Source organism: Athene noctua, chromosome 5, assembly GCF_965140245.1.
Source record: "Athene noctua chromosome 5, bAthNoc1.hap1.1, whole genome shotgun sequence".
Lineage (NCBI taxonomy): Eukaryota > Metazoa > Chordata > Aves > Strigiformes > Strigidae > Athene > Athene noctua.
Genome location: NC_134041.1, coordinates 31,660,197 through 31,688,082, shown reverse-complemented (window position 1 = coordinate 31,688,082; position 27,886 = coordinate 31,660,197). Strand labels below are relative to the sequence as shown.

Sequence of the window (27,886 nt, the reverse complement as noted above, 5' to 3'; positions counted from 1 at the left end):
GGGCAGGGGCCGGGCGGCACCATGTTGGGGAGCTGGCGGGGGCTGGCGGCGGCGCCGGCCGGGGGCATGGAGCGCGGGCGCCGGGCCGGGTGAGTGCGGCGGGGCGCGGCGAACGGCCGGGCCGCGGGGCGATCCGCGGCGGGGCGCGGCGGGGCGGGGGAAGGCCGCTCCCGCGCCTGCCTGCGTGGCTCGGCGGGGCGGCGGCACCTGAGGGGCGGGCACGCCCATGCCGCCTCGCCCTGCCCCGGCCACCGTCCTGGGCCGGGGGGGTTGGCGTGGCGGAGAGACCCCCGCCGGCTCCCTCCGCGGGGCACAGCGGCGCCGGGCCTGCTCGCCGCGGGGGGAGTGCGGCGGGGGTCGGGCGTCCGCTGCAGGGGCTGGGGGCCGGTTGAGGAGCCCAGCGGAGAGAGAGAGAGAGAGGGAGGGAGGAGCCGTTAAAACCGTTACGACCGTTGGCCAGAGGCGCGCTGCGCCCGCGCAGGTGTGCAGCTGCTCCGCCGGGCACCCCCTGCGGGAGGAGGAGGGGGCGGCGGAGGCGGCGGGCTGCGCCCCGAGCCGGGTCCCGCAGGTCTGAGCGCGCCGCTCGGCCCCGCCGTGCCGCGGGTGTCCGCGGTCACACATCCGCCTGGCTGGGGCCTGCGGCTCGGAGGACGCGCTGGCCCTGAGCGGACCCGCCCGCCCCCCGGAAACCCCTCTGCGGTTTGCCTGTGCGGAAGGTCAGGTTCCCCCAATACCTCCCGGTGTCATCCGTGGTCAGCGAAGGACTTGGCGGACGCCGCTAGAGCAGATGTGGCTGTTTCCCTGCGCTCCCCAGTTTCCCTCCTCTCCCGGATCCTTGCTTTGGGCTGGGGGGGAGGATCCCGCGCGGCTGCGAAGCCTGCTGCCCCTCTAACGATGTAGTCACGCGTGGGAACAGCACGGTGGGCTGGCTCACTACTTGCGGCTTAGCTAAGGTCATTGTCCGCTTGGGAAAAATAAGGTGCGTATTGTTCAGCAGAAATGCTGACTGCAGTTGTCAAAGCCCTGTGTTTAACCGTGTTTAAAGGACGTCTGTCTTTAGATCATTTCTGGATACAGATGTGTATAAGCAGCACAGCTGTTTGGTTTACGCTAGCTGAGGCCCTGGTCCTACAACATACGTATGTTCTTTGGGGTCTGAGCAAACAGAGAAAGCTAAAATGCAGATTCTAGTCTTGCAGTGAACTCCACGGGAATAGATCCCACCTGGTACTTGTTACAGAACAGGGCATTAGCACTGTGGTCTTCCTTTAATTTGAAAATGACTCTGTGGACCCCTTTATGTCCTAGATCTGACCTACATAGTTGCAACAAGGTTTGTCTCTATTTGCAGTACAAAATCTCAGGAGGGTGAGGTGGATTTTGTTTCCTCACACATGAACAAGTTGGCAGTTCAATTCTGATACCAAAATCTCTTGTCCTCTGGTTTGTTATCCACTGTCTCTCTTCTTGGGAGAGGGGAAAATTGTCTGAAGCTGTCTTATAGCGGAGACAGGCTGTTTGTTGATAAATGTCAGATGGGCATATGGACCCTGGTTATATTTTTGGTGCCCGTTTTATGTATGAGCTGAATAAACATAACTACATCAAGTTGAGAAGGAAAACTGCAGGATTTTCTTACTGCTTTGGTTTCACTTCCAAGTTGAACAAGGCTTCCTAAAACATTTCCAGCTTGTGTTATTCTTGTGTATTTGCCCACGATGATCTGGTGGAACTTCAGTACCTAGGATGGGGACAGGGGGGAGTTGTTTTCTGACCAGGTCCCAGCAGCCTGTGCTTCGGTACCCTCGGCTCCTGCCTGTGTCCCATACCATTCCACTTTACAGTACTTTCAATTCCTTCCTTCTCATACAGCGTTTCCAGCTCCTTCCTTGTACCAGCTGTGCGCACACTGGTTGCCCAGATGGCCAAGGCGAACAGACAACTGTTGAGCTAACGCTGCAGCCCTTCCCTCAGTGCTCCCCAGCTGCCAATTTCCAATAAACATATAAACTCTGTCTTCAAAACATCTACTGTTCTCTCAGATGTTTGAAATAAGCCAATGGATTCAAAAGCTTACCAGTGAAAAGTGTGATTATATAAACTTTGTTTCCATAGGAAACCAGGCTTAAAAGAAAGTTGTTCTGTGAGGAGAACTAACAAAACCTGGTTTCCTGAGGACTTGTTTGCTACATCCTACCATAGTAGCTCCTGCCTGTCTCCTACCACTCTCAGGCCTTCAGTAGCTTCTCTCTCCCCAGGACTGTGCCTGGGTGCTGCTGGTGTTTGGATCTGCCCCATCTGTATGTGTGTGGCCAGCCAAGTCCAGTGTTCCCGTTTGCTGAGTGGCCAGCCGGCTGCTGGGAAAGATTGAGGATATATACTGAGTTGTCCTGGGCTTCTTAAGGCTTCTGTCCTCCATCTGACCAGTTGTTTTTCTAAAGCTCATGGATGTATTCCTATGACAAATTTGACAGCAATGCGGGTAATGGATTCTGAAGTTACTAAGGAATATAATGAGGTGAGGTGGACAGACATGGACAGAATTGCTTCGTTTCTCTCGGAAGACGTGACAATATATCAGGCAGTTACTGATTTTTACAGTTGCAGGCATAGACAATGCTGTGGTTAAAATGCTTGTAATCTTTCATGTTTGTCTATATCCTAGCTCTCAGCTAGATGCGGTTGTGCATGCAGAAGGTTTGAGTGTAGACTGTCACAAAGATTTTGCCAATAGATAGCGAGGCTTTTAACAGAAAAAGAGATGGAGAAATGGCAGATAAGTAAACACGCGTGAAGCCTTGTGCACTGGGTTACTAAACTTGTACACAGACTAGGCAGTGTGCGGAGAGTGGAAGTGACAGAATGAGTCTGAAAAATCTAAGCAAAGGTCTGTGGGAGCCTGCCTGTGAAAAACAAAATAACAAGGCTTACACAGAGAGGGAAAGCATGAGCTACGGAGGAGTTGGCCAGAGAGAGGAGGATAGGAAGAAAGATTGATCTGGTGAGAGTGAGGTATGTTTTGGGAAGAGGAAAATGTCCTTACTGTACAGACTATTTCTTCAAGGCATTTTCCAGGATGTACTGGAGAGCTTTTAAAGACCTTTTGATAGGAGATCCTAAAAGGTATAGTGTATTTAGGAGAAAACGTGCATTTAGACAGGAATTAGAGCATACTTAACCATATTTATTTCAGATTGGCATTGTTTGAACTCTGATTTTTTTTGTGTGTGCATTTGTGCTGACAAACTAAACCTTTGCCTGCCCTCAGACCTTATCTGTCATTTGGAGCATAACAAAATCCTTGCAAATGGTACACAAGTATTTTTGAGATAGTAGCTTTCTAGCTCTATGATACAAAAGTAAGGTTATAGTAGGTGGCATATCGTTGATCTTGTGACTCCAGTAAAAACTGTTTTCTGGGATGTGGTCCACTGCTACCTATGTAGGCTGCATATTATGGTAGCTGTGATTTTGCTGCTGTTTGTAACAGGCAAGTTTCTTACTGCTTTTTGAACTGAGAGTACAGTGGTATGATGTAGGCATTTAGTGCTAGTAGGCATGCTTTAGTTCAGGTGTTTGTGTGCACAGTGACCCCTCTGTGATATTTAGAAGGCGTTGTTATTTGGATATTGACTTGGAAGACTTGTTACTTGCTGAGAATACAGACTTGGCCGTATGTAATGAGAGACAGGAATATAAATAAAATTGATCAGGAAATAGCCCAAAGAAGTAGTGAAAAACAAAAAGTATTTCTTATGCAAACCTGCCAGTTGACTACGCTATTAAAAAACTCGTGTGGTTGTTTATTTCTGTTTTCTTTTCCAGGTTGATCAGGAGTATGGTAAAATGGTAGCAGGAGGATGAAGCTTTTCTGTACTTCTGTAACATTGAGTTTGGGTGGTAAAGCAACAAAACTCTTTGGATTATGTCTTATGTTTAGTAATGGTGGCTGGAGATAATGCTAAGCAGAAGCTCAGGAAAAGAAGACAAAACAAAACACTTAAGAGTTACCTGACCTTGGTAAGAGATCAATGTGGTGTTGTGGGACTGGAGGTACACAGAGATTACTCTGTCATTAGCTCTGGTCAGACACTTAAAAATGTACTTGACTTAAACTTTATTTGGGCTTTTCCTTCTTGGATGCATTCTGGCTTAAACAGCATCTGCTGTCATTTGTGTACCCTGTATTCTCATGACTTCTGTAGAAGTAAGCTGCTGCTCTATCCCTTTGCGCCTTTTTGTCAAGCGTGAAGACCCTTGCCTTGTCCTCTCACCCCTGTCAGTTTCTGGAACTACTTCAGTTTTGGGTCTACTTCTGAAGTTAAAAACCCCTGGGTTTACTTGTTTCATTGTCCTAAACCCTTCTGCCTTTTGTTCCACAGAGTTCTGCTCAGAACTCATCCCGTTTTTACCTTTTTAAAACATTGGGGGTTGTTATTATTTTATTTCTGTGGCCACCTTTCCCATCTCTGTCCTTGTTCCAGGACCAGCTTCACACTTCCTGAGCTTTCATAATCCTCTTTTTCAATTCAAGCCTTATCTGAAGACTTGTCCTTTTCTTCAAATTACTTTTTTCCAAAACTGTAAATATTTTCTTACACACCTCAACGCTGTCTCTCTGGCCATCTTCAATTTAAAACAAAGTTTAAGTCCTTGCTCTCCATGGTAAACTTCTTCATGAAGGGATTAATTTTTGTTGGCTCACACAGCAAAGAGCATAATGTTGGCACCTGAGGAGCAATGTGCAGGCTCTGCAGCTAGCCTGTGAAATCGATTGCATAGCAACCTCCGGGGTGTTTTGTTGTTTGTTGGAGAAAAGCAGCTGATGATTCATTTCGGCAGATGTCAGTAAAAAGTCAGAGTCAACTCACCTGCTTAAAGCTACAGAGGGCAAAATCAGGGAGTAATTGTATAGTTTGAGGAGAAATGTTTGGTGAGGATTGGTTGTTTACTGAAGGGAATTACTGAAATGTCTTATGGCAAATATTTAAAATTTTTTTTGTAAATTCTGCCTGCATTGTTAGCAGTTTCCAGCCAAAATTAGTTTCAAAGCTGATTTCTTATCACAAAAGTTTCAAAGCTGATTTCTTATCACAAAAGTTTCAAAGCTGATTTCTTATCACAAAAGATAAACTAAGTAAATGACCTTTAATTTTAGTGGTGGCTCTAGTTATATTCTCCCTCCCATACTCCCAAGGAGAGTACCCCTAGAGAAACTCAGCATTCCTGAAAATCAGTGCCCAGCTTGAGCCCCAAAGGTGTGAAACATTCCTGTCCTATGCTTTGGTTGGCAGACACTGGACTATGAGGCTTTCTTAAAATATATGTGTACATGTATACATATCTCATAATAAGGAGTCATGGTTCTGAAATGAACTGTGTTCTTCTGTGTAACTTCTTATAAACTCTAGTGGATCTTACCAAGATCTGCTTTCATTACTTTTTAACAGCAATGTTCAAAATGAATTAGAATTACTAGTTTTAAGGAAGTGAAATCATTAAGTTACAATGAGAAGGTACAGTTACAGCCTCATTTGCTCTAGTTGCTTTCTTAGATTTAAGAATATTATTATTTAGAGCTCTCCTTCTGAGTGAGTCTGTATTTGCAAGAATGAGGGCTTTCAGGTCAGGTGCATATTCCTTGTCTGTGCTACTCAGTCTCATGCTTGCAGTGTAATATTCAGATTAACATGCTGCTGGGAGAAATACAGCCTGCCCAAACAGAACTAAGGTGAACAATAATATGTTTTCATTTCTGTATAAACTGATTTCTTGTCTTTCGCTGTTAACACAGGCACTTATTTTCCAGTAGATTAAAATCAATCATAAAATCATTTGAGGTGTAAAAGACCCTTGGGATCATCAAGTCCAACCATCAGCCCTATTCTACAAAGTTGTCCCCTACACCATATCCCCCAACATCTCATCTAAACCACCCTTAAACACATCCAGGGATGGTGACTCCACCCCCTCCCTGGGCAGCCTATTCCACTCTGACCACTCTTTCTGTGAAAATTTTTTTCCTAATGTCCAGTCTAAACCTCCCCTGTTGCAGTTTAAAGCTGTTCCCTCTTGAATATTTTTTCAGAGTATGACTGGCTGTTACTTGGGCTGCCTTCCACACCTCACCATCTTCTCTTGGTTAAAGCCGAGCCAGCCTGAGTGAACTCTCAGAGCTGCTTTCACACATACAGTGACATAGCTGAGAGCAGCATTTTACCTGTTTCTGCTGTTCAGAAGCATCTAAAGTGCTTATCGTATTACATGCAGAAATGCTAACTCATCCTTTCTCACTGTAACTTGATATCAGGGCACTTCTTGGGGCACAAATTTCTGCTATTTTCACCAAGAAACAGGTACAGCACCAATTCCTTACCTCAGCAGGAAATTAAAACCCTATTCTGTAGCAACTTTCCAAACAGCACAGAATACTTCAGGCCCCTCAACCATCCCTTGTATGGTCAGGGCCTCATTGATCAGGGTTTGCTGTCTCCAGAGATGACCATAATATTTTTTTTATGGGTAGCTGCCCACTTGAGTTCAGGGACAAATTCACTGTACCCAAAAACTCATTTGTCTCTCACTACCCCTTAGGTGGAGAGACAGGTTTTCACATACCTGCTATACAGATAAGATATTGTGAACAAAACATGTGGATCACTCTGAAAACAAATAACTTTTACTTTGTTTGTAAAGTTACGGTCACACTGTCATGAATCTGGGGCTATAGGCAATGTAACAGTGTTGGTTTTTCATCACTGAACTATTTTGGAAAGCTGGTTTGAGGGGAAAAAAGTGTTGGTTTTTTTTTTTTTCAAATGCATCAATAATCTTCAATTTAATTTATATACCCACAGGTGTCAGCTACCTCCAAACCTTCTTAGTGCAGTGATATGGAAACATTTTTACTGAATATTACATAGACCACAGTACTAGTTTGAAGCATCCCTGAGACTTGGTAGCCTTCTTTCACCCTACCCTCTACATTTCATGGGGTTTTTATATTGCTGGAAGTGGTTGCTATTAACATTAAACCACTTGTTCACAGTTCAGTTTTAACTCATTGTCATTAGGAGACTTTCACTTTCTTTCCTGATTCAGCAGACAGGTTTTATAGGAGGTATTTAAGAGGCAAAATGTGTACTTTAGGAAGGGCCAGACTGAACTGAGCTGTCACCTGGGGGGGAACAACCATGGAAAAAAAAAATAATCAGATGGTAAACTGGGCTAAAAGCCATGCTTCTGCATCATCAGTGTTTTGCCTGTAAGTTGAGTGGTGCTCAGGTTAGTCGCTGTGCTGGAAAGAGTGATTTTGAAAACAGGAAGGTCTGACAGTTTGTTACCAAATTTCCCTGTCCCTCTTGGTGTGCTCTTTGTGACTGTTTTCAAGTGTTTCAGCTGATTACTCTTTGTTGGACTGGCCTGCGCAGTGGTGTTACCTGCACATGTAATAACCACTAGTGCTGCTGCCAGGAGAAACGCTTGTTCTTGCCCTCGTGGTGAGCCCTCCCCAGATGCTTGTGAAAATATTTTGGAAACCAGATTTGGGAGAAGGAGGGCTGAAGCCAGAAATTAATAAATAAAAACATTCAAGCTTTAACTCTGATCAGGTCTTTCATGGAGTTCATTGCATGAAGGTCGGAAGTATGTGGAGTACAGGGCCATTTTTTGGGTGACAGTGCTGGCTTGAGTAACTTAAGGTGCCCCTCTGCAGATAGGTAGGCGTTGCAAATACTTGATGGGTCATCTCGCATTGTTGGAGCTGCTGTGCTGCCCTCCCTGGTCTCTGACTCGTACTGGTAGTGGCGTTTTGTAGACAGATGATGAACTGTGCCCTTGGCTCAAAAACTAACAGTAGTAGGTGATTCATACATAAGCCAAAGAAGGTGGTTAATGTTTGGGTGGGTCAACAACCTGGATCATTGAACTACCTTGTGGCTGGGTTGTATGAATGCCAACACTGACACGTGGGAAGGTAGGAGAGCCGCGTAGCTGGGTATTAGGGAAGGGGTCAGCTATAGTCCTGATTTATTTAAGGTGCTGTGGAGTCATTTTTGAGCTTGCATGTGCTTTTATGCTAGTACTCTCACACTGTGCCAGATCTGCTTCTGCATTGATGGCTTGCTCAAAGGATGTGCCTCACTGTCATCTGCTGTTTGCCACAGCCTTAATCTTTGATGGAGATGTACCTCAACGATAAACTCAGGCCCCTCAGAACCATTGTCCTCACTGTAACCTTTGCAGGCAGGGCACTGTGTCCACGCAGATACTGAAGATGGCTGTGATCTGTTGTTTGGCCAGCAAGTCATAGTCTGGTTGTCCTTTGGTTGCTGCTGGTAAATTAACTTGGCCTGTGCAGCTTGTTTTTCCTGTGACATGATTAATAATGACTGCTTTATACACTTACTGTTAAATCGCATGAGAAGGCTTTTCTATATTAGTCCTACCACAGCTCAGGGTGCCATTTGTGGTTTTCATGATTAGCATAGCTCGTGCAAAGAGAAATCTCTGATGGTTCTGAGCATTTCTCAGAGGTGTGCCTTAGTATCCATTTCCATTTGGGTTTTGACCACATTAAGCTAATATTATGAAGATAATTTCTGTCCTCATAATTGAAATACGGTTGATGAACTGTGCTACATGGTCCTTATATACCAACACTGTACTGGCAAAGGCTTGTTGAGGGGGGAGACTTCTTGCAGCCCATTGTAAATATAGAAACACAGATGTGGCTTTAACTGTGGTGTAGGTGAGGTTTATGAGAAGAGGCACAATTTCAGGGTTTTTTTTTTCTTGTTAATTTGGTATTGAGATTACAGATACTTTGTATATTTTTTGTGGTTATTGGTTTTACAGTTGACTGCAGAAGACACATAGTTAACCACAAGGAAGTAAAGATGTTATTCCCCCCCTTCTTTTTTTTTTTTTTTTTCTTTAAGAATGAAAAAAAAGACGGGTAAATTATATTGGCAACAAATGAGAGGCAGTAAACAAGTCTATTCTGTCCTTATGTCTTGTATCTTCAGGAAACTAGGCTATGCAGCTGTTCTTACTGGTTGTCAGATGTCGGAAAATCTACCTGGGAGCAATCTTTTGAGGGACAAATCTTTAGAAAACCAGAGGTCATGGATTCTGGTTACTAATGGAGAAGTGTTGGTGAAATTGGAGCCATAAACTACAGTTCTCTGCAAAAGCCTTGGCCGTGGCAGTTGCTGTTAGGATTTCCGCTGTGTAGTGAGTGATGCTCTCTGGGCATTTCCCCTTTTGTGCAGATCACTGAAAGGCTACGGGAAGACAGCAAAACCCATGTGTTTTAAAACAAATGTTTGGGCTTTTGAGCACAAGTGTATGTAAATGCAGATTTTATGTTCCAAGCATAAACTTGATTTTGAGTTTAGTGGGATCTGCAGGAATACAGTTTTATAAGTTTGTGTTTTGTTTATTTTTAGGGGTACCAGAAGATGCTTCAGTGGTGATACCTCTTTCACAATGCAAGTTATGAATGAAATTCACTAACTAACATCCCCTTCCTCACCCTGATCTCTGATAGACTTCCTGTAACACTTGGAAGAAAGGGTCAGGGGAGAAGGGTTGAAGGTCACCATGAAGCTGAAGCAGCGAGTTGTGCTGTTGGCCATCCTCCTTGTCATCTTCATTTTCACAAAAGTGTTCCTCATTGACAATTTGGACACCTCAGCTGCCAATCGGGAGGACCAGCGCGCCTTTCACCGTATGATGGCAAGCCTCCATGTAGAACTGGACCCCCGGCTTGACCATACCTTGCAGTCCCCTTGGGAGATTGCAGCCCAATGGGTGGTGCCCCGCGAGGTGTATCCCGAGGAGACGCCCGAGCTAGGGGCTGTTATGCATGCCATGACAACAAAAAAAATAATAAAAGCTGATGTGGGATACAAAGGGACCCAGCTGAAAGCTTTGCTAATACTTGAAGGAGGACAGAAGGTTGTCTTCAAACCCAAGAGGTAAATATTGCCTTCAATGATTGAATTAATAGCGAATTTCTGGATTTATTTTTTTGATCTCCATGCTGTTGCATTAATGTTTAAGTTACAAATTTACACATAAATGGAAAGGCCGCTCTGTTATTAGTGTGACAGGCAGTATAGAGCCTTGCTGGTGCTCTAGTAACATCAGGTTGCTGTGCCAACTGTCTCTCAGGCTCTGTAACTTTGATGCTCAAAGCAGCTTGTCTTGAGGTTGAAAGAACAATCACCGTGTTCAGTCCTGAGGGAATGCTGGTTGGATCTGATGTTTCTAGGCAGTGTCTTCCCCATTGTGGAAGTGCAGGTTCTGGCAGTGCAGAGACAGGTCTTGCCTACTCTGTCTGAGTAAGGGTCATGTCAAACTGCCATGAGAGAATGCAGTTCAAGAACAGGGAAAGAGTGAAAGTTGTCAGTTGTCTTAAAAGAAGATCTGGGTGTCTCATGAAGCTGCATGAGGACTGTAAAAATGTCTTGGTAGGTCAGAGTGAAAGCCCCTGAGTTTCCTGTCTGCCAATAGTGAATACTGGAGGAGCGATGTAAGAGTGGACAGGTAGTGATACTTCCTCAGTATGGCCCCTGTACACAGTGATCTACAGGAAAATTTGACATGATTGAACATTTATGAAGAGTGTTGTGCAGTCTGTAAAGGTTTCTGAACAGTTTGCCTTCAGGGAAAAAAAGAAGAAAGACAGTGTCAAAAAAGTAAGGCAGGTGTGTTTTATGAGAGTGCACTGCAAACGTAAAGTGTTGTCATCGCTGAATGCATACATCTCTCTCCAAAGGATATTGGGTTGAGCAAGCATAAAGTTTTTCTGTCATGTTGATGAATGATTAGGGAATGAGAAAAGCAGTCTGCCCTCTATTTCTTTATTTCACAGTCCTGTTTCTGTATGGTCAGTTACTGGTCTGTCTGGAGCTTCACTGTGGGGCTAGGCTGTGTTTAAACAGTGGCAGAAGTCTTGGTACAAGGCAGCTCACCCAATAAATGCAGTAATAAGACATGCCACTTCTATAGTGCTTTCTGTGTGAGTGAGTGCTGTAAAGCGTTTCACCAAGCATTAAATTACATTTCTGTAATGGAATGTCTGTACAGGTGAATGCAGTGACTATGCTACATCAAGAAGGGCATGTGCAGCTGGGAATGTTTATAGGAGCACTAGACAGTTTATAGGAGCTCTTGACAGTATGGCCCTAACCGTACTGGTATACCTGTGTTCTGTTTGTGACTTCTGAGTAGCTAGGCTTGTAGGTATTGTTCTGTCATTGCAAGATAGTCTATTTAACTAGCTTTTGACCTGAAAGGTATGTCACTACTAAAAATCATTATGAGAAAACTTACAGGTTGGGGAAGAATGAAGTCTCTTGTTACTTTTGCTCTAGAAAGGACTAGTTGCCTACTGTGCAAGAATTTGGTTGTGTTTTACCAGTAAGTTTAGCTCTGCAGCTTTCAAAATGTGACCATGTTTTCAAAAGCCCGCTGTAAGTACATACAAAAGACCTGACTTTAAGGACAGGTTCTGAGGGTTAGCTGTCTCATTTCAAAATTACTTGAAATCCAGCCTAAGTTAGTAATGATTAATAGTTGCTACCATCACATGCTAGTGGTATATGTGAAATAAGATGCTTGTTTGGTCTAAGTTCCAATTTGGCAGGAATCTGTCAGATCCTCCTCCCAAAAACCGCATACCATCCTGCACTAGTTGATTCTCTTTTGAGCTGCCTTGCAGGGAAGCTGAAGTATTTGCTCAGATTGATGAAATGGCCTGTCGTCTTGCCCCAGATCTTCTCTGAGCAGGATTAAAACGTCAAAGTAGAGCACTGTGATTTCTCTTACACTGTTGCTGCTGCTGCTTGAAGTCTGTTGGAAATAATCCACTTTACACAATTTGATGCATAGATGGAAATGAGAAAATAGGCAATCTAATTTGGCCTTACTTTATTTGGAAATGTGTTGCATTTCACCCATTTTCTCAGTATTGATTGTGGTATTTTGTGCTTATCTGAAGCATGCTTCTTAAGCGGTATCTAGACCTGATTCACATGTCAGGAATGTCAAAAATTTGTGTTTGCCTTGACTGTTTAAGTAGCATCTATTAAAAAGGAAAAAAAAAGGCAAAAAGCCCACCACTTCACCAAAACATACTATTGTTGTAGTGAGTGTCTAATTTCTATTTCTTGTTCATTATGTCTTTTCTCCATCAGAATAAACCGTCTTTCTATATCCAGTATTGTCCTCGGGTTCACACTTGCTGATCTTCTGGCTACTAAAGATTGCATTTGGCATTTCTTCCACGATATCAGATTGTATTTTCATGTTAATCTACAATCCATTCTAACCCCAGAATCATTTGTGGAGTTGCTACTTTCCAGTTTAAATAGTTCCCTGTTCTGTAGCTAGGTCTGAGCTCTTTGTTCTTAGATGTGACTTGACATATGATTGAATTAAAACTCATTAGTTTCAGTGGGCACCGCTTCCCAAGCTCTTGAGACCACTGTACATTACTGACCTTTCCTCCTTATTTACTACTTCAACAGTCTGTATGCTGTTTAATCTCATTAATATTTTTTCCCTCTCCCATTGGCAATAATTTTGAAAGTGACCCAGAGTCTGTTTAACATAGCACTGTTGTTGTACTTGTTACTCCAAACAGCAAAATAGATGGAAATCCTATATGAATCACTTTATTTGATTTATTTCAATTACAGATATGCCAGGGATTATGTAGTGGAAGGAGAACCATACGCTGGCTATGACAGACACAACGCGGAAGTGGCAGCCTTTCACTTGGATAGGTATGGAATTATTGGGTTACCTGGTTTTATTGTCTCTGGGAAACACTTTTTCAGAGCTGGGGAAAAGGAGTACCTTGAATAATACACCTCAGATTTCTAACCTACCAGTATAACATGTTGCAGCCAAAATAAAAATTAGCTTTTCCTGTGAAACTTCAAAGATCTGTGCAAGATTCTAACATTTAGGACTTTTGTGGAAAATCTGAAGAGGAAAGTGAGCCCTGAAACCGCTGATACTTTGTATTATATGGAGGAAGGATCTTAGCCAAATCCTGTGGAATAGTCTGAAATTCTGAATATATGTACTATGTTAATGCCTAGTACACTAAAAAGTGTAAGTCTAATGTCTAGACTACCAATTTAGTCTAGCCTAAATATGAAACAGTGTATCCTAGAGGAAAAACAGTTATTCATATATTTATTGTATTCAGGAGTACCCTGTGATTTTGTGGACCTGAGCTGAAGGTACCATTACCAGGAGAAAAACAAAGTTACAGGACATAGAGAGAATGGGACAGAAAAAGCAGTGACCAAACATTGTAAAGCAACAACTCAAAGCCTCTTTCCAGTGTCCAAACCCTTCTTTGTTAGCTCTTCCTTGCTGTCTATTTGGTTGTGGTTTTGTGCTTGTTTCTCTGGCCTTTCTCTTCTCTCTGTGGGCATGCACCTCTCTATTCTTCAAGAACACCTAGCAGAAGTTACCTGCCCACATAACTTCAGTACATACCTTTGTTCTGAATGGTGACAGTTATACATTTTGTCTGAGGTTGCAGTTGTTTCCAGAAGGATCGTAATCATATTTTATGTTTACCACTAATGGGGAGGTGGTGCTATCCAGGATAGTGGCCTTTCAGCTCTGGGTCTGAAAATAAAGGGACAGGTGTTCCAGGTCTAAGCATTGTGCTTATTTACTTGGAACACCTGCATTTTCTCAAGCTCTACATAACTCTCTGTATTGGCTATGAATTTTGTCTTTATGCATACATGATTTGTTCAGGCAGACATTTTGTGTTGCCCTTTCTTAGAGATGTATTATACTTACAGAAGGGGGCTGAGTATCTAAAAAAATACTTCGCAGCTGTTAGAGTGACTCCTCTCAATTTCTCTGTGCAATGTAGATTGTCCCTTTTTCAGAAGGGACAGTCCCTTTTGCGTCTCCTTTTCTGAGATGCAAAGACTAAGAAAAGGGTACCAAAAGTACATTAAGAGAGTTGGGGCTGACATTGTATTGATGTTTGTACTCCTCTTTTAAGCACTTTTAAAATTCCATTACAATACCCAAGTCATTTGTGGTCACAGACTGTGGCAGACATGGGAGTGGAGCCTGGATCTTGTGACTGCAAGTTTTATGATTATTCATCCCACCTCTCCTTTCTTCCGGACACTTCAGGCATTTAGTTTTGTTCTACCATTCTCTCTTCCCTTCTCCCTCTCATGCCAAACAAAATAACTCCTAGATTGTTTACTTTCAAGTATAAATGAATTTGGCTTAAACATAACATTTTAATAGATAGTAATTCCCACAAATTATAAATGATCTTTCCAGGTGACCATGGATACCTTTGGTATGAGGTCTACTTTCTGAGAGTTGGAGCATGGTGCATCCTGTGTTGCTCTGCTGTAAATGCTCTAACAAAGGAGTGTGGCTGATGGCCTATAAAGCAAGTTTAACATCCAGGCACTTAAGAAAAATGAGTTTCCTTACTTTGCCTTGGAGAAGAGAGAAGGTTGCTGCAGGGTTCCAACTTTATTTCTTTGGTCTCAGTCATCTCAATTTCAGACAATGAAACAGACTGGGTGTTTTCTTTTGTCTTCATTTAGAACTGCTGCCTGTGTTGCAAATTCTCATGTCATGTTTTTTCACCCCAAATCAGAATTCTGGGTTTCCGACGAGCTCCACTGGTGGTTGGCAGGTTTGTGAACCTACGTACAGAGATTAAACCAGTAGCCACAGAGCAGCTTCTGGGTACCTTCATGACTGTGGGTAAGTAGATTCCATGGAATGTGCAGCCTAGTAAAGAAAAAAGTGTTTTAATGGGGAAAAAGAGCCATGGGAATCTGAGACATTTAACTATGATACAAGAAGCTGGTGGGTCTATTTCTGTGCCAAGAGAGATTGTAACACTTGTATAACCCCATTTGGCAGGGGAGGAGGACTTGATTTTCTCCAAGCAGTTTTTCCTCTGTAACTTCTCTGTTTTCCCTCATGCTGCTGTTACAGATGGGGGATTTTGTGAGTAAGAATTTTCTCTCTGCTGTCAGAGCTGGTTAGAAAAGTCTATGATTAGACCTGAAAGGAAAAAAATTTAATTGTATTTCAATGCGAACACAGTGGTGATTTGGGATAATTTATAGAATTGATGCGTCAGTTGGTATTGGATGTTGTTTGTGCTACATCAGAGTCTGCTGAGCATTCATAACTAAATGTGTCAGAACTTCCGTATGTTGTTTACGGTAATAATGCTGTGAAGGTCACTTAATGGGAATTATTAATGTGAACTCCTACCAGGTGGTCATTAAGCACCAAGAAATGACTTATGCTGCAGCCTTAACTCCTTCAGGCTTTCATAAAATACGCATTTATTACTTTTTTTTTTTCCTAATAAGACTCTAGAGGTGATTGTTCATTACAGCTGATAAATATGTGTGCCTGTATATATTTCTATTACAAGCACTGTTGGTAGTCTCACCTTCTAAATTTGCCTTACACTTTCAGTTATAAAGTGTAACTTTCAGGTGAGAGTAGCTCTGCCTTGCCAAACCCTTTTTGCATTTGTATCGGGTGTCTGCCTCAGGCAGACTTTACTTTTTCTAATTTCAGCCCAGTTAACTAAGCAGTTTTCTAGCAGAAATGCTGACTTAAAAAGCATAGCTCCAGAAATTTTTGTTGCCTTCCCTTAGATTTCTTGGAACCACCTGTTTCTGTAGAGCATGAACCAAAGAAGTGGCTGGATCTAGGGAGAAGATTGTTGTCTCTTGTCAACCCAAATTTGACTAAGTTTATGAGGTTTTGAAGAACAGATAATTCATGCATTCACTCAGTGCAGATTTGCTAGAGTTACAGCTAGAATCTTAAAGAATTCTATCTCTTGCTAGACCTGCTGCAGTCCACGGATAGGAAGAGAGACTTGTAGGGCTTTCCAAACAAATAAGAGATCTGGTCTGCTACAAGTTCAGTGTTGTTAATGACCATCTCTAATGTGCTCAAGTTTTTGACTGGGATAGTGGAGCACAAGAGCCGGGTCTGGATGGAGCACTTCAAAGGAGTGCTGGCTGACTAAAGGACTGTGATGTGTAAGGATGGAAAGTGAAAAACATGTCTCTCAGTGAGCTGGGCCTGGTTTGTGGGGATGTTGGGTGTAGGGCCAAAGGAAGAAAAGACAGGGAATAAGTAGAATCACAAGGAATTGAGACATTTGAATAATATTTTGGAAGAACATCTGTGAGTGTGGAACTGGAATTAACATGGCAAGAGTCAAGCAAGGGCAGGTTAGAAGGGTGAAATAGAAAAGGTTAAGATACAAGTGTTAATCTAGGCTACGTAGAATACTTTACGCTACAGGCTACATAGGCCTTAACGGACTGAAGACTACAGGGTTTCATTGTTCCACTGATGTCGGAAGACATTCATGAAAGTTTTGACAGATCTGCATTCCTAGATTGTGTAAGAATGACAGCTTGTTTGTGTTTCCCTGGCTGATCAGCTCAAGTAACTGAGACGTGTAGCAGCTCTCAGGGCTCCAAATCCATTTGAGTTCTGCTTAGTCTTTTTTCATTTGTCTGTTTCTGGTCAACTTTTTCAAAAAAGGGGAAAATCTGACACATGAAGTGTGAAATATAAAAAACAAGCAGTGCTAAGGTTGCAAAGTCAAGGTCCTAAGGACTAGGAAGGAATCACAAAAACTTGTTGATAATGTAATGTATTAACTCCCAGTGTGATTAAAACATTAGAAGATATAATTACTCTCTCCTTTGAATATTAGTCTTTAATGTTGCTTTGAATCAATAGATGTCTGTTTAATCTCTTTTTAGCCTCTTCCTCTCAGAGATAGGAAGCATCAGGTCAAGTGCAGTGAAATCCTACTGCAGGGAAGTCTCCACTGCAACGATATGCTCCTGACCTTCAATTTGCATTTCTTGGATTAAATTCTGCTCTTTTGATACCTCTTTTTTTTTTTTAAGGTAATAACACTTGCTTCTATGGGAAGTGCTACTATTGTCGGGAAACAGAACCAGCTTGTGCAGATGGGGACATCATGGAGGGGTCAGTGACTCTGTGGCTACCAGATGTCTGGCCTCTTCAGAAGCATCGACACCCATGGGGTAGGACTTACCGTGAAGGCAAACTTGCCAGGTATGAGAACATGATAGGGTTATTCTTTATATGTGGTAATGTGTACTAGAATTACCCTTGCAATACTGTGGCTAATTAAGGAGCAGGTGTTCTCAAAACCTAGGGTTTTGCTAACAGCTTTCTTTATATGAGAGTAGAAGTCTAGGATGAGATTTTAAATCAAATGAGCGAGAAAGAAATCTTAATTGTTTTCCACAATACTAAGTGCTTTCCTCTTCCTACTTGTCGAACAGAACTCCACCGTGCAGTCACTCCGTGCTCTAAAAATCTTGCCTCTGGGCAAACTGAGACTCTTCTCTTGTGCCACTAGACCTTCTTCTGACATGGTGCCTCTCTGTGGCCCCCTAAAATACAGTAGTACTGTGCTATTTTCTGCCAGACCTGATGTCATGGTCCTTGTAGTTTGTTTCAAGAGTTGTGGAGCTGGTTTAGCTTAAGTAGGTAGGCACTGAAAAGTTCTTTTTTGCTTTGAATACCATCAGTATTTGGTGACCACACTCAGCCTCTAAAGAATGCTTTTAGAGAAGAAGAAACATGGGATCTAGCAATCTTGTACAATAGATGTAACATGTCTGAGTATTTGGGTTGGAGATGGTTTTGCCATGACCAGAACAAATGGATTTGAACTTAGTAAATTTTTCCAAGTTTGTGTTCTGGACAAGTGATTAGAAAGGGATTTTTAGTGCTTGATCTAAAATATTCATTGATTTCCAGTGACATGATTGTTCTCAGATTCTCATCCAAAGACTTCATTGAATTGTTTTAGAGTATTAAATGTACAGTTTGATTTTTGAACAACAAATGTTATCTCCTTTCCAACAGGTCAAACTCAGCTGTATGTAGTAATGGTAAATTGCAGTAATGAGTGGACTGAATTTTTTTGAGGTGTTTCTTTTTTTGAGAGACTGCTGTTCATCATAAACTGCCTGCATACCCTGATGCCTATGCTGCTTTGATATTTGCTGTATTTTAAACTTACTTGCTCTTGCCTCTTTCAGATGGGATTAATCACATGGGTCTGTTGTTTTGCACCTTGTCATGTTGCGCTTTTCACTTTGAAAGCATCAGGAGAATTAAATGTTCTAGATGTCATGCCCTTCTTTTTCTGTGTCGGGTAATTATGGGGAAATAACTCTGTGAGAATTTTCTTCCTGATCTAGCTGCTTATACTCTGTCCTGAGTTGACCTTTTGAACATAATTCATATAGTCACATTAGTGTACATAATTTTTAATGGACGTGTAATAGATAAAATCCCTGACCTTTGAAGTCCTGTGCTAATACAGTCTAAATGATCAGAAATAAATGTCGGAGAAAGGTCTATCTTGAATGAATGGCAAATGAGAAGAGAGGAGCATAGTATGTCTGAAAAATTGTTACAAGGAGATTAAGTAGTGATCTGAAGTAAAATGAGAGAAACACTTGAGGGAAAAAGGGGTGTAGCATAAAAGAAATGTATCCAGTACAAGGAGGAGTACCTTCTGAGACTTGTGCCTTGTGGATTTGTGCTGCAAGTTGAATGTAAGTTGGACCTTGATACAAAAGAATGATGAAACTAGAGACAGCATTTGAGGAGTGTGTGATATGTTAACAAAAACGCTGAGAAATTAAATTTTTGGCCACTAATTTGGATAACTGGAGGAAAGATGGGATATTGGGAGCTTAGGCTCCAGACTGTAGAAGGTGAGGTGGGGTATGTGGCAGTTCTAGTAGTTAAGTTCTGATCTTCTTCCTGCTTTTATGACTCTGGAGTTTTGAGCACGTCAGTGATTCTCTCCAGTTTGTTTCCTCCATTTCTGTTTCCAAGTCACAGATGGTTTAAGGCATTTCCAACTTAACTGCTGTTTTGTGAAGGATTGTTTCAGTCTTTATATGGAAGATGTTATAGATGTACTTGTTACTTAGGTTGACAGACAGAAAGGATATACACCAGAGATTTGGCTGTTTTGGTGGTGGTGTTGAATAGCTTTGAAAACTGTAAAGAAAATGAGATAATTTAAAATCTTAGCTTTGGAGAATTGAGACATGACATCTGTGTTGTAAGACCACAAGTGCATGCCTAGGTTATGTGTGGGAGTCTTGCCACTGGAGAAGGTGGTGAGATACTCTGAAAGGAAAGTAGAGAGGGAAGAGACAACTTTGAGTGAAGGAGAATGAACAAATATTCGGCCCTTCTCCTCAGGACAGAGGAGGTCATTAGTAACCATGATGAGGTTATTTGCATTAGAAAGAAAAAAACCAAGATGATAGCTGGAAAGCAAGACAATAGAAAACAATAGAAATAGACACAGTACTTGAAGTCCTTAGTTAGGAAATCAAGGGAGGCAAGTCATGACAGTAGTCTTGCCCTGGGGCAGCCCAACCACTGCTGAATGGAGTGAAGAGGCAAACTCTGACCTTGTTTTCTGTAAGAAGGTGATGTGTAACCTTGCACTGAAACTACAGCTTGCTCCATATGCTAGGGTGTTAGTACAGGATTTACTCTTTTAATAAAACACTTTTGTCTGGGTCTTTCTTCTTTATATAGCCTTGACTGCTGCATTCACCTTTTCTTTATGCACTTGTAAGCAAATAAAGGGGCAACTGTTAAATGCTGTTTGTGTACAGTAATGGTTTGTGTGCATTCCTTGAAGATTTGATTTGGCTTCTCTTGATGGCCCACAGGTGGGAGTATGATGAAAGCTACTGTGATGCTGTGAAGAAGACTTCACCGTATGACTCTGGCCCTCGTCTCCTTGATATCATTGACACTGCCATCTTTGACTATTTGATTGGGAATGCTGACCGGCATCACTATGAGAGTTTCCAGGATGATGAAGGAGCCAGTATGCTCATCCTCCTGGATAATGCCAAAAGGTGAGGGTAAGGGAAATCCTGGTGGCCAGGCAGTGGTGAGCGCAAGGGCACACATTTATCTGCTCTGTATCTCTCTGTTTTCTTTCTGCCACTAATTTTTGTATTAACACCTTTTGTACTAAAAATCCAAAGCTTTCCTTCTCAACAGAAATTACCAAATACTAGGGTCCTTCAAAGGCTGTGGTGCTTACTCTGTGCTCTAGATACTATAACTGCTTTGGGCAGTCTTACTCAAACTACAGAGATGCCTAAATTAGCACAGTATGACCTTTTTTCCCCAAACAACTTCAAGAGGTTTGCTTGTGTCTCTCCTCCTATCCCCAGAAAAGCCCCTCCCTTTTATGCCTTTGATTAATGGAAGATTAAAAACTTATGATTTATTATTTACCAGTGAGTATTAGTGAGTGCCATAGTAAAAGTAGATCTTTTCAGTATGTGTCTCCAAATAATTCTGCATTCCCTACCTTTTGGATATATGTCTACTCTGGCTTTAAAAGGTTAAAAGTTTAAAATGGAGATAGAACTGATTCTGAGAGCAAAGTATGATGATGTCCTGAGTGTGAACATTAACTGTTATCAAAACAAAAATGAAGCACATAGTAACTGAGAAGAACTGATGAAAAGTCCTTCTTGAAGTCAAATGTTACTACACACATGTGTTTAAAATGTGAGTTGTTCTGTCTTTGCTATAGTTTCTGTATGGTGGCTGGTATAGTTTCAGTTAAAAATGCTATTGAAGATACAGCCTTGTTTAAATCCTAATAATTGGTTTAATTTTTCTTAAAAAAACAGAGATAACCTACTCCACTTTCTCATTATTTAGTCCAGAGACTCCCAAGTTGTGTTTTTTTGATGGGTGCTACCATCTGCAGTGGCAGTGAGTTTCCCCTTCCATGGATGGACCAGCTTCTGCTGGTTACCTCTGGTTGTTGCTGTGCCAGGCCCTGCTCTGCAGTGGCTTTGCATACTGCTTGTACGAAGAGTACACAGCACTTGAGACCTCTGGGCTAGACAGATCCTTGGGAGGCTTGGAGTTACCATTTCTTTCCCCATATGCCTGCCTACCTTCCTTCCTTCCTTTGTTTCTAATTTGTCTGCAGTGGCCAAGTTGAGTATTTTGTCTTTATGCATCAGCGTGTTTGGTAACATTCATTCGGTTACATCAGCAGGATGCGTTCCACCTTGGGACTGCTTAATTATTGCCACTTTCAGAATGCTTTAGGTGAATTTGACAAAAACTGTCTTCCTATAATACTCTGGCAGTGTGTTAGGAGGAAGTTAATGTATTAGTCACTGGAAGTGAATACAGTGGTTGAAGGTTGTGTCAGACCTTTCATTATGGTACATGCTTATAAAGTTATGAAAACATTTCCAGTGGGGCTTTACAGGTCCAGAAGTAAATTGTTTTCTTCAAAGCTTTAGTAAAGTTCTTTCAACTCCTTTGAGATAAGGGGTAGGGGGAAAGTTTTTTCATAGACTCATAGAAGATCTCAAGTTGGAAGACACCCATAAGGATCATCAAGCCCAACTCCCTGCTCCTTGCAAGACTACTTAAAACTAAACCATATAACTAAGAGTGTCATCCAGATGCTTCTCAGTGCCGTGACCACTTTCCGGGGGAGCCTATTCCAGTTTTTAAGCTACTAATAACAGAATTATTTGAGCAGAGTAATGCCAGACTCCTACAGTAAGTTATCTTTATTGAAGGGAAAGTTCTTAGTTGAGAATAGTATTATGAGAGGGTGAAACTATCAAAAAAACCCCAACAAACATGTCTTTAAATGAAGCTTTAAATACTAAGAAATCCTTTTGGCAGGCTTCCCTTAGAAAGTGTGGTCATGAAATTTTAAAGCTGGTCACCTTGTTAGTTGAACTGTTGATCTAAGCTTGGCTATCTAAAACAGCATGTGGCTGCTATTTCATTCATTCCCTCTCTAGCTGTATCAGACAGGCAAAGCTCATGCTCTCTATTTCCAGAATACCAATTATTCCTTTTCTCTGCTTCGCAAGATGAGCTCAATTTCTAAACTCCTCTTGAAGTTCATTTCTAAGGTGCCTTGGTCTGATAAAGAACTAGGTACGCTGGCGTCACTTCCATTTACCTTGTACATTAGCTGATGCTGTTGAGAGTTTTATATCTGTAATTGGTCATGGCCTGTTTATATTTTAATTTAAATTATTTGATCTGTTGGAGCATGAAATTGCCTAGTATTGATTTTTTTTGCATTCTTTACAAATCTGTTGATGTTGAGAATAACATTACGAGTTCAAATGGTTCACTTGGTTTTAATTTTGCTTTTCAGCTTTGGAAACCCTGCTCTGGATGAAAGAAGCATCTTGGCTCCTCTTTATCAGTGTTGCATGTAAGTGTATTGCAGGATGCTGTTTGCTTTGCTTGTGCAATTGCTGTCCTTAGGTTTGCAATATAATTAAGTTTGAAGCCTTCTGGCAACTTGAAAATGTTCACTCGAGTACACAGTGCTTTACTTTTTTGAGGTACTCTGTGTGTTTGATGTATTGTCACTGCTCAAGAAGCTGAGAAGTACGTTTTTATTAAGGTAGTAAATCAGACAGTAGGCTGTAGGAGGTAGTCTCACCTCCAGGTCGCTGGTTCAAATCTATCCGTAGTCGGTGTGACAGGTACTTTGCATCTGCAGCTGTCTCCATCCAGCTCCTGCCGAATGAAAGTTCACATCACAGTTTGAGTTCTCCCTGACAGAAGCTAAGGACTCAACATGTCTGGCAACTTAACTACCTTCATTTCCAACTGTTCTTTGTAAACAAGACTGCAGTACTGCTCAGGGTGCTTCTTTCAAAGTGAAGTTTGTGGATTTTTGCAGGATTTTGTTTCCACTTTGCCCTTGGGAGCTGTCCTTTTGTTCATTTTATTTTTAGAGGCCATGACTTCTTGACTTCTGTTTTCTGTAGCCGTTCTCTCACCAGGGCATTGCTTACTTCTCATTAACAGACAAAAGTACTAAGAAGAAAAATAGTGATATTTATGTTTCCTGCATCTGTTACTTCAAGATAACATTAACTCCTTTAAGCCTCCCAAATTAAGCATTTAGTTGATTGCTCCTTGTGCCTGTCCTTGGAGGTTCTGTCTCCTGAATTCCATGGGGCCTGTGAAACCTGGGAACTCTGCAGAAAGCCTGAGCTCTCACCCCCTCTCACGCTAAGCAAGACTCTACGCATGCTACACTACACTACACCTGGCCTACATTCTGCAAGATTCCAGATGGAGAGCAAGTAAAGGAAATTACTTTCAAATTCTTTAGCTTTCCTACATTAATTTTAAATCATTTTTGATTTCCTGCTTTATGAGGATCTCTTGGAGTCTTTCCCATCTAGATTCTCCCAAATGCAACCAGAAGAGAAGTTTATGTATGTAAGAGACTTCGAAGTTCCCTGCTTTTCAAACACCCTTTCTTTCTGATACCAGGCAAATGCTGTATAAGAATTTATATGTGTAATTGTTCTAACTACAGGTTTGTTACACTTGCTTATGTTGCTGGTTTCTTCAGAGGCCATCAGAAGCCAAGAGTTTAGACCAGTCGTGCTAAAACACAACAGTTTAGGGGAGAATTCCAAGAGACTTCACAGAACATGACAGTTTAGATGGGCTGACATGAATAAATTCAATGGCCAGTGAAGCAGAAAGATCACTGCTGTGTTCCCTTTCTTGGAAGTTCAGTCAATTGACTTTTGTCCTTTGTGATTAGTTTGTTGGTCAGGGGTGCTCTTCCTGAGGTGACATGAGTTTTGTGTTTGAATTAACAGCCAGACTGTTAATTTTCTTTCCTTTTCAAACTGTGTCCAGGAGGCCTCAGGGCCGAAGAACTTCCTTGCTAGCAGTTGAAAGTGTTGCTGTATAATATAAGAATTAGATCACATTCGGTTATACTGCATATAATGCAGTTAGACCTGGACCCTCCCATCCCCGCACCACTTTTGTACTAAGATGCCGTTTTTGAGGTAACAGGCTCCCTCAGGAGGTTTGCTTTGGTATTGCTGGCGGGACTTGAGCTGGACAGTGGTATGGTGACGTGTTTGTTTCTTTTGCAGCATCCGGGTTTCTACCTGGAACAGACTCAATTACCTGAAGAATGGAGTTCTGAAGTCTGCCTTAAAAACCGCAATGTCGCATGACCCCATCTCACCAGTGCTTTCTGACCCTCATCTGGATGCCCTAGACCAGCGGCTTCTCAGCATCCTGGCTACAGTGAAGCAGTGCACAGACCAGTTTGGGCCAGATGTTGTGCTGGTGGAAGACAGGATGACTCTGTCTCATTTGTAATTGTAGTGGAACACAGATGAAACTCCTTTTTTAAAAACAAACAAACAAGTGATAGAAAAACAGCACAATCAGTTCGGAAAGGCTGTGGCCAAGATGGACTGAAATGAACAGGAAAGCTTTCAAGCCAGAGGAGCAGAGGTGACACTGGCTTTTACCTTGGGCTGACAGCAGTGAGAGGTGGGAAGTTGGAGCCTAGGACGGCTCAGTACCCGTAATGGCATCTTGGCCATTGTGGTGTGTCCATTGCCGGCAGTGGACATTGCACTGGATAAAAATGGCTCTTGGTGTTGTTGGAAGTGTATGGAATACAGACGCTAAATTTTGTGGACTGAATCTAGAGGGGACAAATGGAGATGAACAATACGATCCTCTCCCATTCTCTTCCCCACATATACTCTTGTGAGTTTTTGTCTGATTCAGGGTTGTACATAATCAGCTGTGAGCTGGTTAGGCATTTTACTGCTTCTTTAGAGAAAGAGGAAGTGGTGAATAAAATAATTATTAGACTGAAGAATTGTGCCACCCCCCCGGGGGTAGGATGTTCTTCTGAATGCCATTAGGGGTGGGAGAGGGGACCTCTGCTGCTCGGTTGTCTTTTCCTTGATAAAAGGCTGGGAAAGGGGTTTGCCTCATATGTGATAATGCTTCAGTGTTTTTGCTGAAGTCCTATCAAAGATTTATCCACAGAGTTGGAGATTTAGGGGAGGACAGGGTGGTTATACAGCACTTGGTAATTAAGGGATTAAAGTAAGTTTCCACGTGTCCTGTCACTGTTTTCCATTTACAAGGAATCTGGCAAGATCTGAGTAGAGAAAATATCCTTGCAGTCCTGTGTCCATATTAACCGAATTTTCATTATATTGTAGCTGAGGAGGAGGAGGACAGACTGTCCCTGGAATCAGGTTCTAGTTTGCGAGCTCATGCTGCTTACTGTGTGCCCTGTTTAATGTGGGAACCTGGCCGTGCTGCACTGGGGAAAGAGAGGTGTGTATCACTGGACTTCCCAGTTACCAACAGCTGTGGGCAAAGCCCTGGAGTGGAACAAAGCCCTGAGCTGTGGTCTGTCTTCTTCATTTCACATGGAGAGAGCTTCCTGCTGCTCGATGTTGTAACCACAGCTCAGTGCTGCTGTTTTGTGGAACATCAGCAGCTTTTCAGTCCCACTGTTTACCTGGCCTGGCTTGTGGCTGAGCTGTAAGCACTCACAGTAAGTTTTCTGCCTTCCTCAGCTGCTTCCTGCAACACCCACTGCCATGTTCTGACCAGGGTGGTCATCCTGGGGTCCTTGCTCCTAATGGTTTTGCCGTAGATAGGGGACAGTTGGTATAAGCTGGCTTTTCAGGGCAGACTTGTAGCACTCACCTTGTGCTAGTCCTGTCATCCTTCAGCACTGCGTCAGCCTGCACTGCAGATGAGCTTGTGGCCATAAAACTTGTTACGCTTGTGGTAGGTCTGAATCTGTGTCTCCAGAAAGGAAGCAGCTTCTTCATTATGTTTCCAAATTTAACAGCTTTGCATCGATTTGCAGTTCAGACAGTATTGTCCTTAGAAGTAAGGAAAGAGCTCACTTCCCAAAGTGCTTATGTATTATTGGACTTGTGAGCAGGAGCAGCAAAATGTCAGTTTAAGACCTTTTCCTTGATTTATCAGAACCTTTCTAGCTCTGCAGAGTCTGGTGGGCAGGTAAAAAGCTCTTTCCTGCATGCTCCTGCTGCCATACCTGATCAAAGAGGTGTTAGCGAGAGAGTTTTATTTTTAAAATGCAGTTTTATTTTGTTGAAGTCTTTTTGTCATTGCATGAGCAGAGTATCTTGAAAGTAGAATGCAATTGTTTACCTGAAATTGAATTTTATGCTGTTCTAGATCTCTTCCGGACTTGGCCACATCACAGACCCACCCCACAGTCAGGATGGGATCTGGAGTTATTGGTGTTACTAGTCACGGCTGTAATGCACAGCCAGCTTTTAGGACACCGATGTTAAGCTAGTGCCTATTTATTGCTGGACTTGATAACATAGCACGTGCTTTAGAAGCCATGGTCCTTTGGTGAGTTGAACCCCCTGGCGTGGCTTGTGCCTTGTGGGTTCCCTTAGGGCAGAAGCGAGTGAGCTGAGCTGGCCGGTCGTGGGGCTGGCAATCAGGTTTCCATGGTTGAGTAAGACGTTTTCAAGAAGCGCTGTGAGCCAGCAGTTAGGTGGTTAGGAAAGGCTTTGTTCTAAAGCAGAATAGGTTTGGTACCAAGGCATTTTTGCCTAAACTGTTTCCCAGGAAATTGAAGATGATTTACACAAAGGGGAGACAGTGAAGCACATGGTAATGGCTTGAAGTGTTTTTAAGCGTGTTCTTCTCTTTGAGCTTAATCATGAGCACTTAATATTTTGCGAAGGATCTACCAAAATTTGATGCTTTGATTTCAGTGTGATCACTCTTGATCATTTACATTTGATTTAATAATGAATTCCAAAAAAAGTATTTCAGTCTTTATGAAATTAAATTAGTGTTCAGGACTTACATATTGCTTGTTCACAGGGCTCTAAGCTGAAGCTTTATGCCATCAGATAGAACCTGGGGTAAATGTTCCCCTGGTATGAGTATCAAAGATTTAAAGCAGTGTATTGGTTTACCTGTGAACAAAGGACATGAAGTCTGGCGTTATCAGTAGGAGGAAGCAAGAAAGAGTTGTGCTTTTTTCTTCTTTCTTTTTTTTTTTTTTTTTTTTTTTTTTTGTTGTTGTTGTTATATTGATGCTTCTGGTCACTGTAGGCACCACTGGAGCTTGGTGTTCTGCAGCAAGAAAGAAGGATAAATTCCTCTCTCACCCAAAATCAGGAAGATGTGATTTTGGCCTTGTGATAATCTCTGGCATTTTGGGAGTGATTGTTGGTTTTTTTGAATAAAGACACCTGAGGAATTTTAAATTGTAACCGTTGGAAAGGAAATAAGAAGCAGCACCCACATGCAAACAGGGCCTGCTTGAATCTCTGAAAAGTAGCGTCGTTTGTGAGGCAGGTGCTATGCTCTGTCGATGAGGTTTTCATAACACCTTCTAATTCTTGTTCACTGTGCACACTGTAATTTGCTGGCTTCCAGATGTTACAAAATGGTTGTGTTGCGGATATTAGTAATATCAGAGTGCTTGAAGCACAGAAATCAAGAACTAATTAGAAAGAGAGCCTCATCAGCCATCTGCTATTTATCTCCTCCTTCGTAAGTCAGCAGCCGGGCTGGAGGAGACATTGAAGTCGACTCCTCTTCCAGCAGCTAATGAACTGGAGTGCGTCTTGCCAAACAAACTTCAACTGAAAAATACTAATTTATTAAGAAGGTAATTTATTTGCTGCGGCAGCTGGAGCAAGATGCTCGAAACAGACACCCTTCTTGGAGCTGTCAGAGGATTGCCCCAGGGAGCAGCTGCACAAATGGAGGTTGCTAATAAGAAAACAGAATGCAATCATGACTTTCTACTTGTATCCCCCAGGGTCAGATTCTGCATAAAGCAACATTGTGTGAATAAAGATTTTAATAAAGCAACATTGATGGATTGTTTAAGTGTCTCTCTCTCTCTTGTTCCAACATGTGGTGGGCT

At 42.3% G+C, this 27,886-nt stretch overlaps 1 protein-coding gene across 3 annotated transcripts; it reads left to right on the top strand.

The window, feature by feature from the left end:
- On the top strand, positions 1 to 27,844 carry FAM20B (FAM20B glycosaminoglycan xylosylkinase). Of its 3 annotated transcripts, XR_012633700.1 has the most exons (9): positions 1 to 89; positions 9,450 to 9,980; positions 12,708 to 12,794; positions 14,669 to 14,778; positions 16,977 to 17,148; positions 19,812 to 20,003; positions 22,307 to 22,366; positions 24,069 to 24,438; positions 25,167 to 27,844. XR_012633700.1 is itself a non-coding variant. In XM_074906964.1 (8 exons), the coding sequence occupies exons 2-8, from the start codon at positions 9,604 to 9,606 to the stop codon at positions 24,298 to 24,300; spliced, it is 1,230 nt and encodes a 409-aa protein (XP_074763065.1). In that variant the 5' UTR covers positions 1 to 89; positions 9,450 to 9,603; the 3' UTR covers positions 24,301 to 27,844. The 3 variants fall into 3 exon arrangements, 2 of the variants coding, with proteins under 2 accessions (XP_074763065.1, XP_074763067.1); XM_074906964.1 differs by having other exon boundaries at positions 24,069 to 27,844; XM_074906966.1 differs by lacking the exon at positions 1 to 89 and adding an exon at positions 551 to 979 and having other exon boundaries at positions 24,069 to 27,844.
- The last annotated feature ends 42 nt before the right edge of the window (positions 27,845 to 27,886 follow it).

What these genes read in the sequence shown, in the direction of transcription:
- FAM20B (XM_074906964.1), top strand. Translation starts at nt 9,604, where the DNA reads ATGAAGCTGAAGCAGCGAGTTGTGCTGTTGGCCATCCTCCTTGTCATC. An exon ending in GCAGCCTTTCACTTGGATAG is followed by an intron (nt 12,795 to 14,668) that starts GTATGGAATTAT and finishes ACCCCAAATCAG; the next exon opens with AATTCTGGGTTTCCGACGAG. An exon ending in CCTCTTTATCAGTGTTGCAT is followed by an intron (nt 22,367 to 24,068) that starts GTAAGTGTATTG and finishes TTTCTTTTGCAG; the next exon opens with CATCCGGGTTTCTACCTGGA.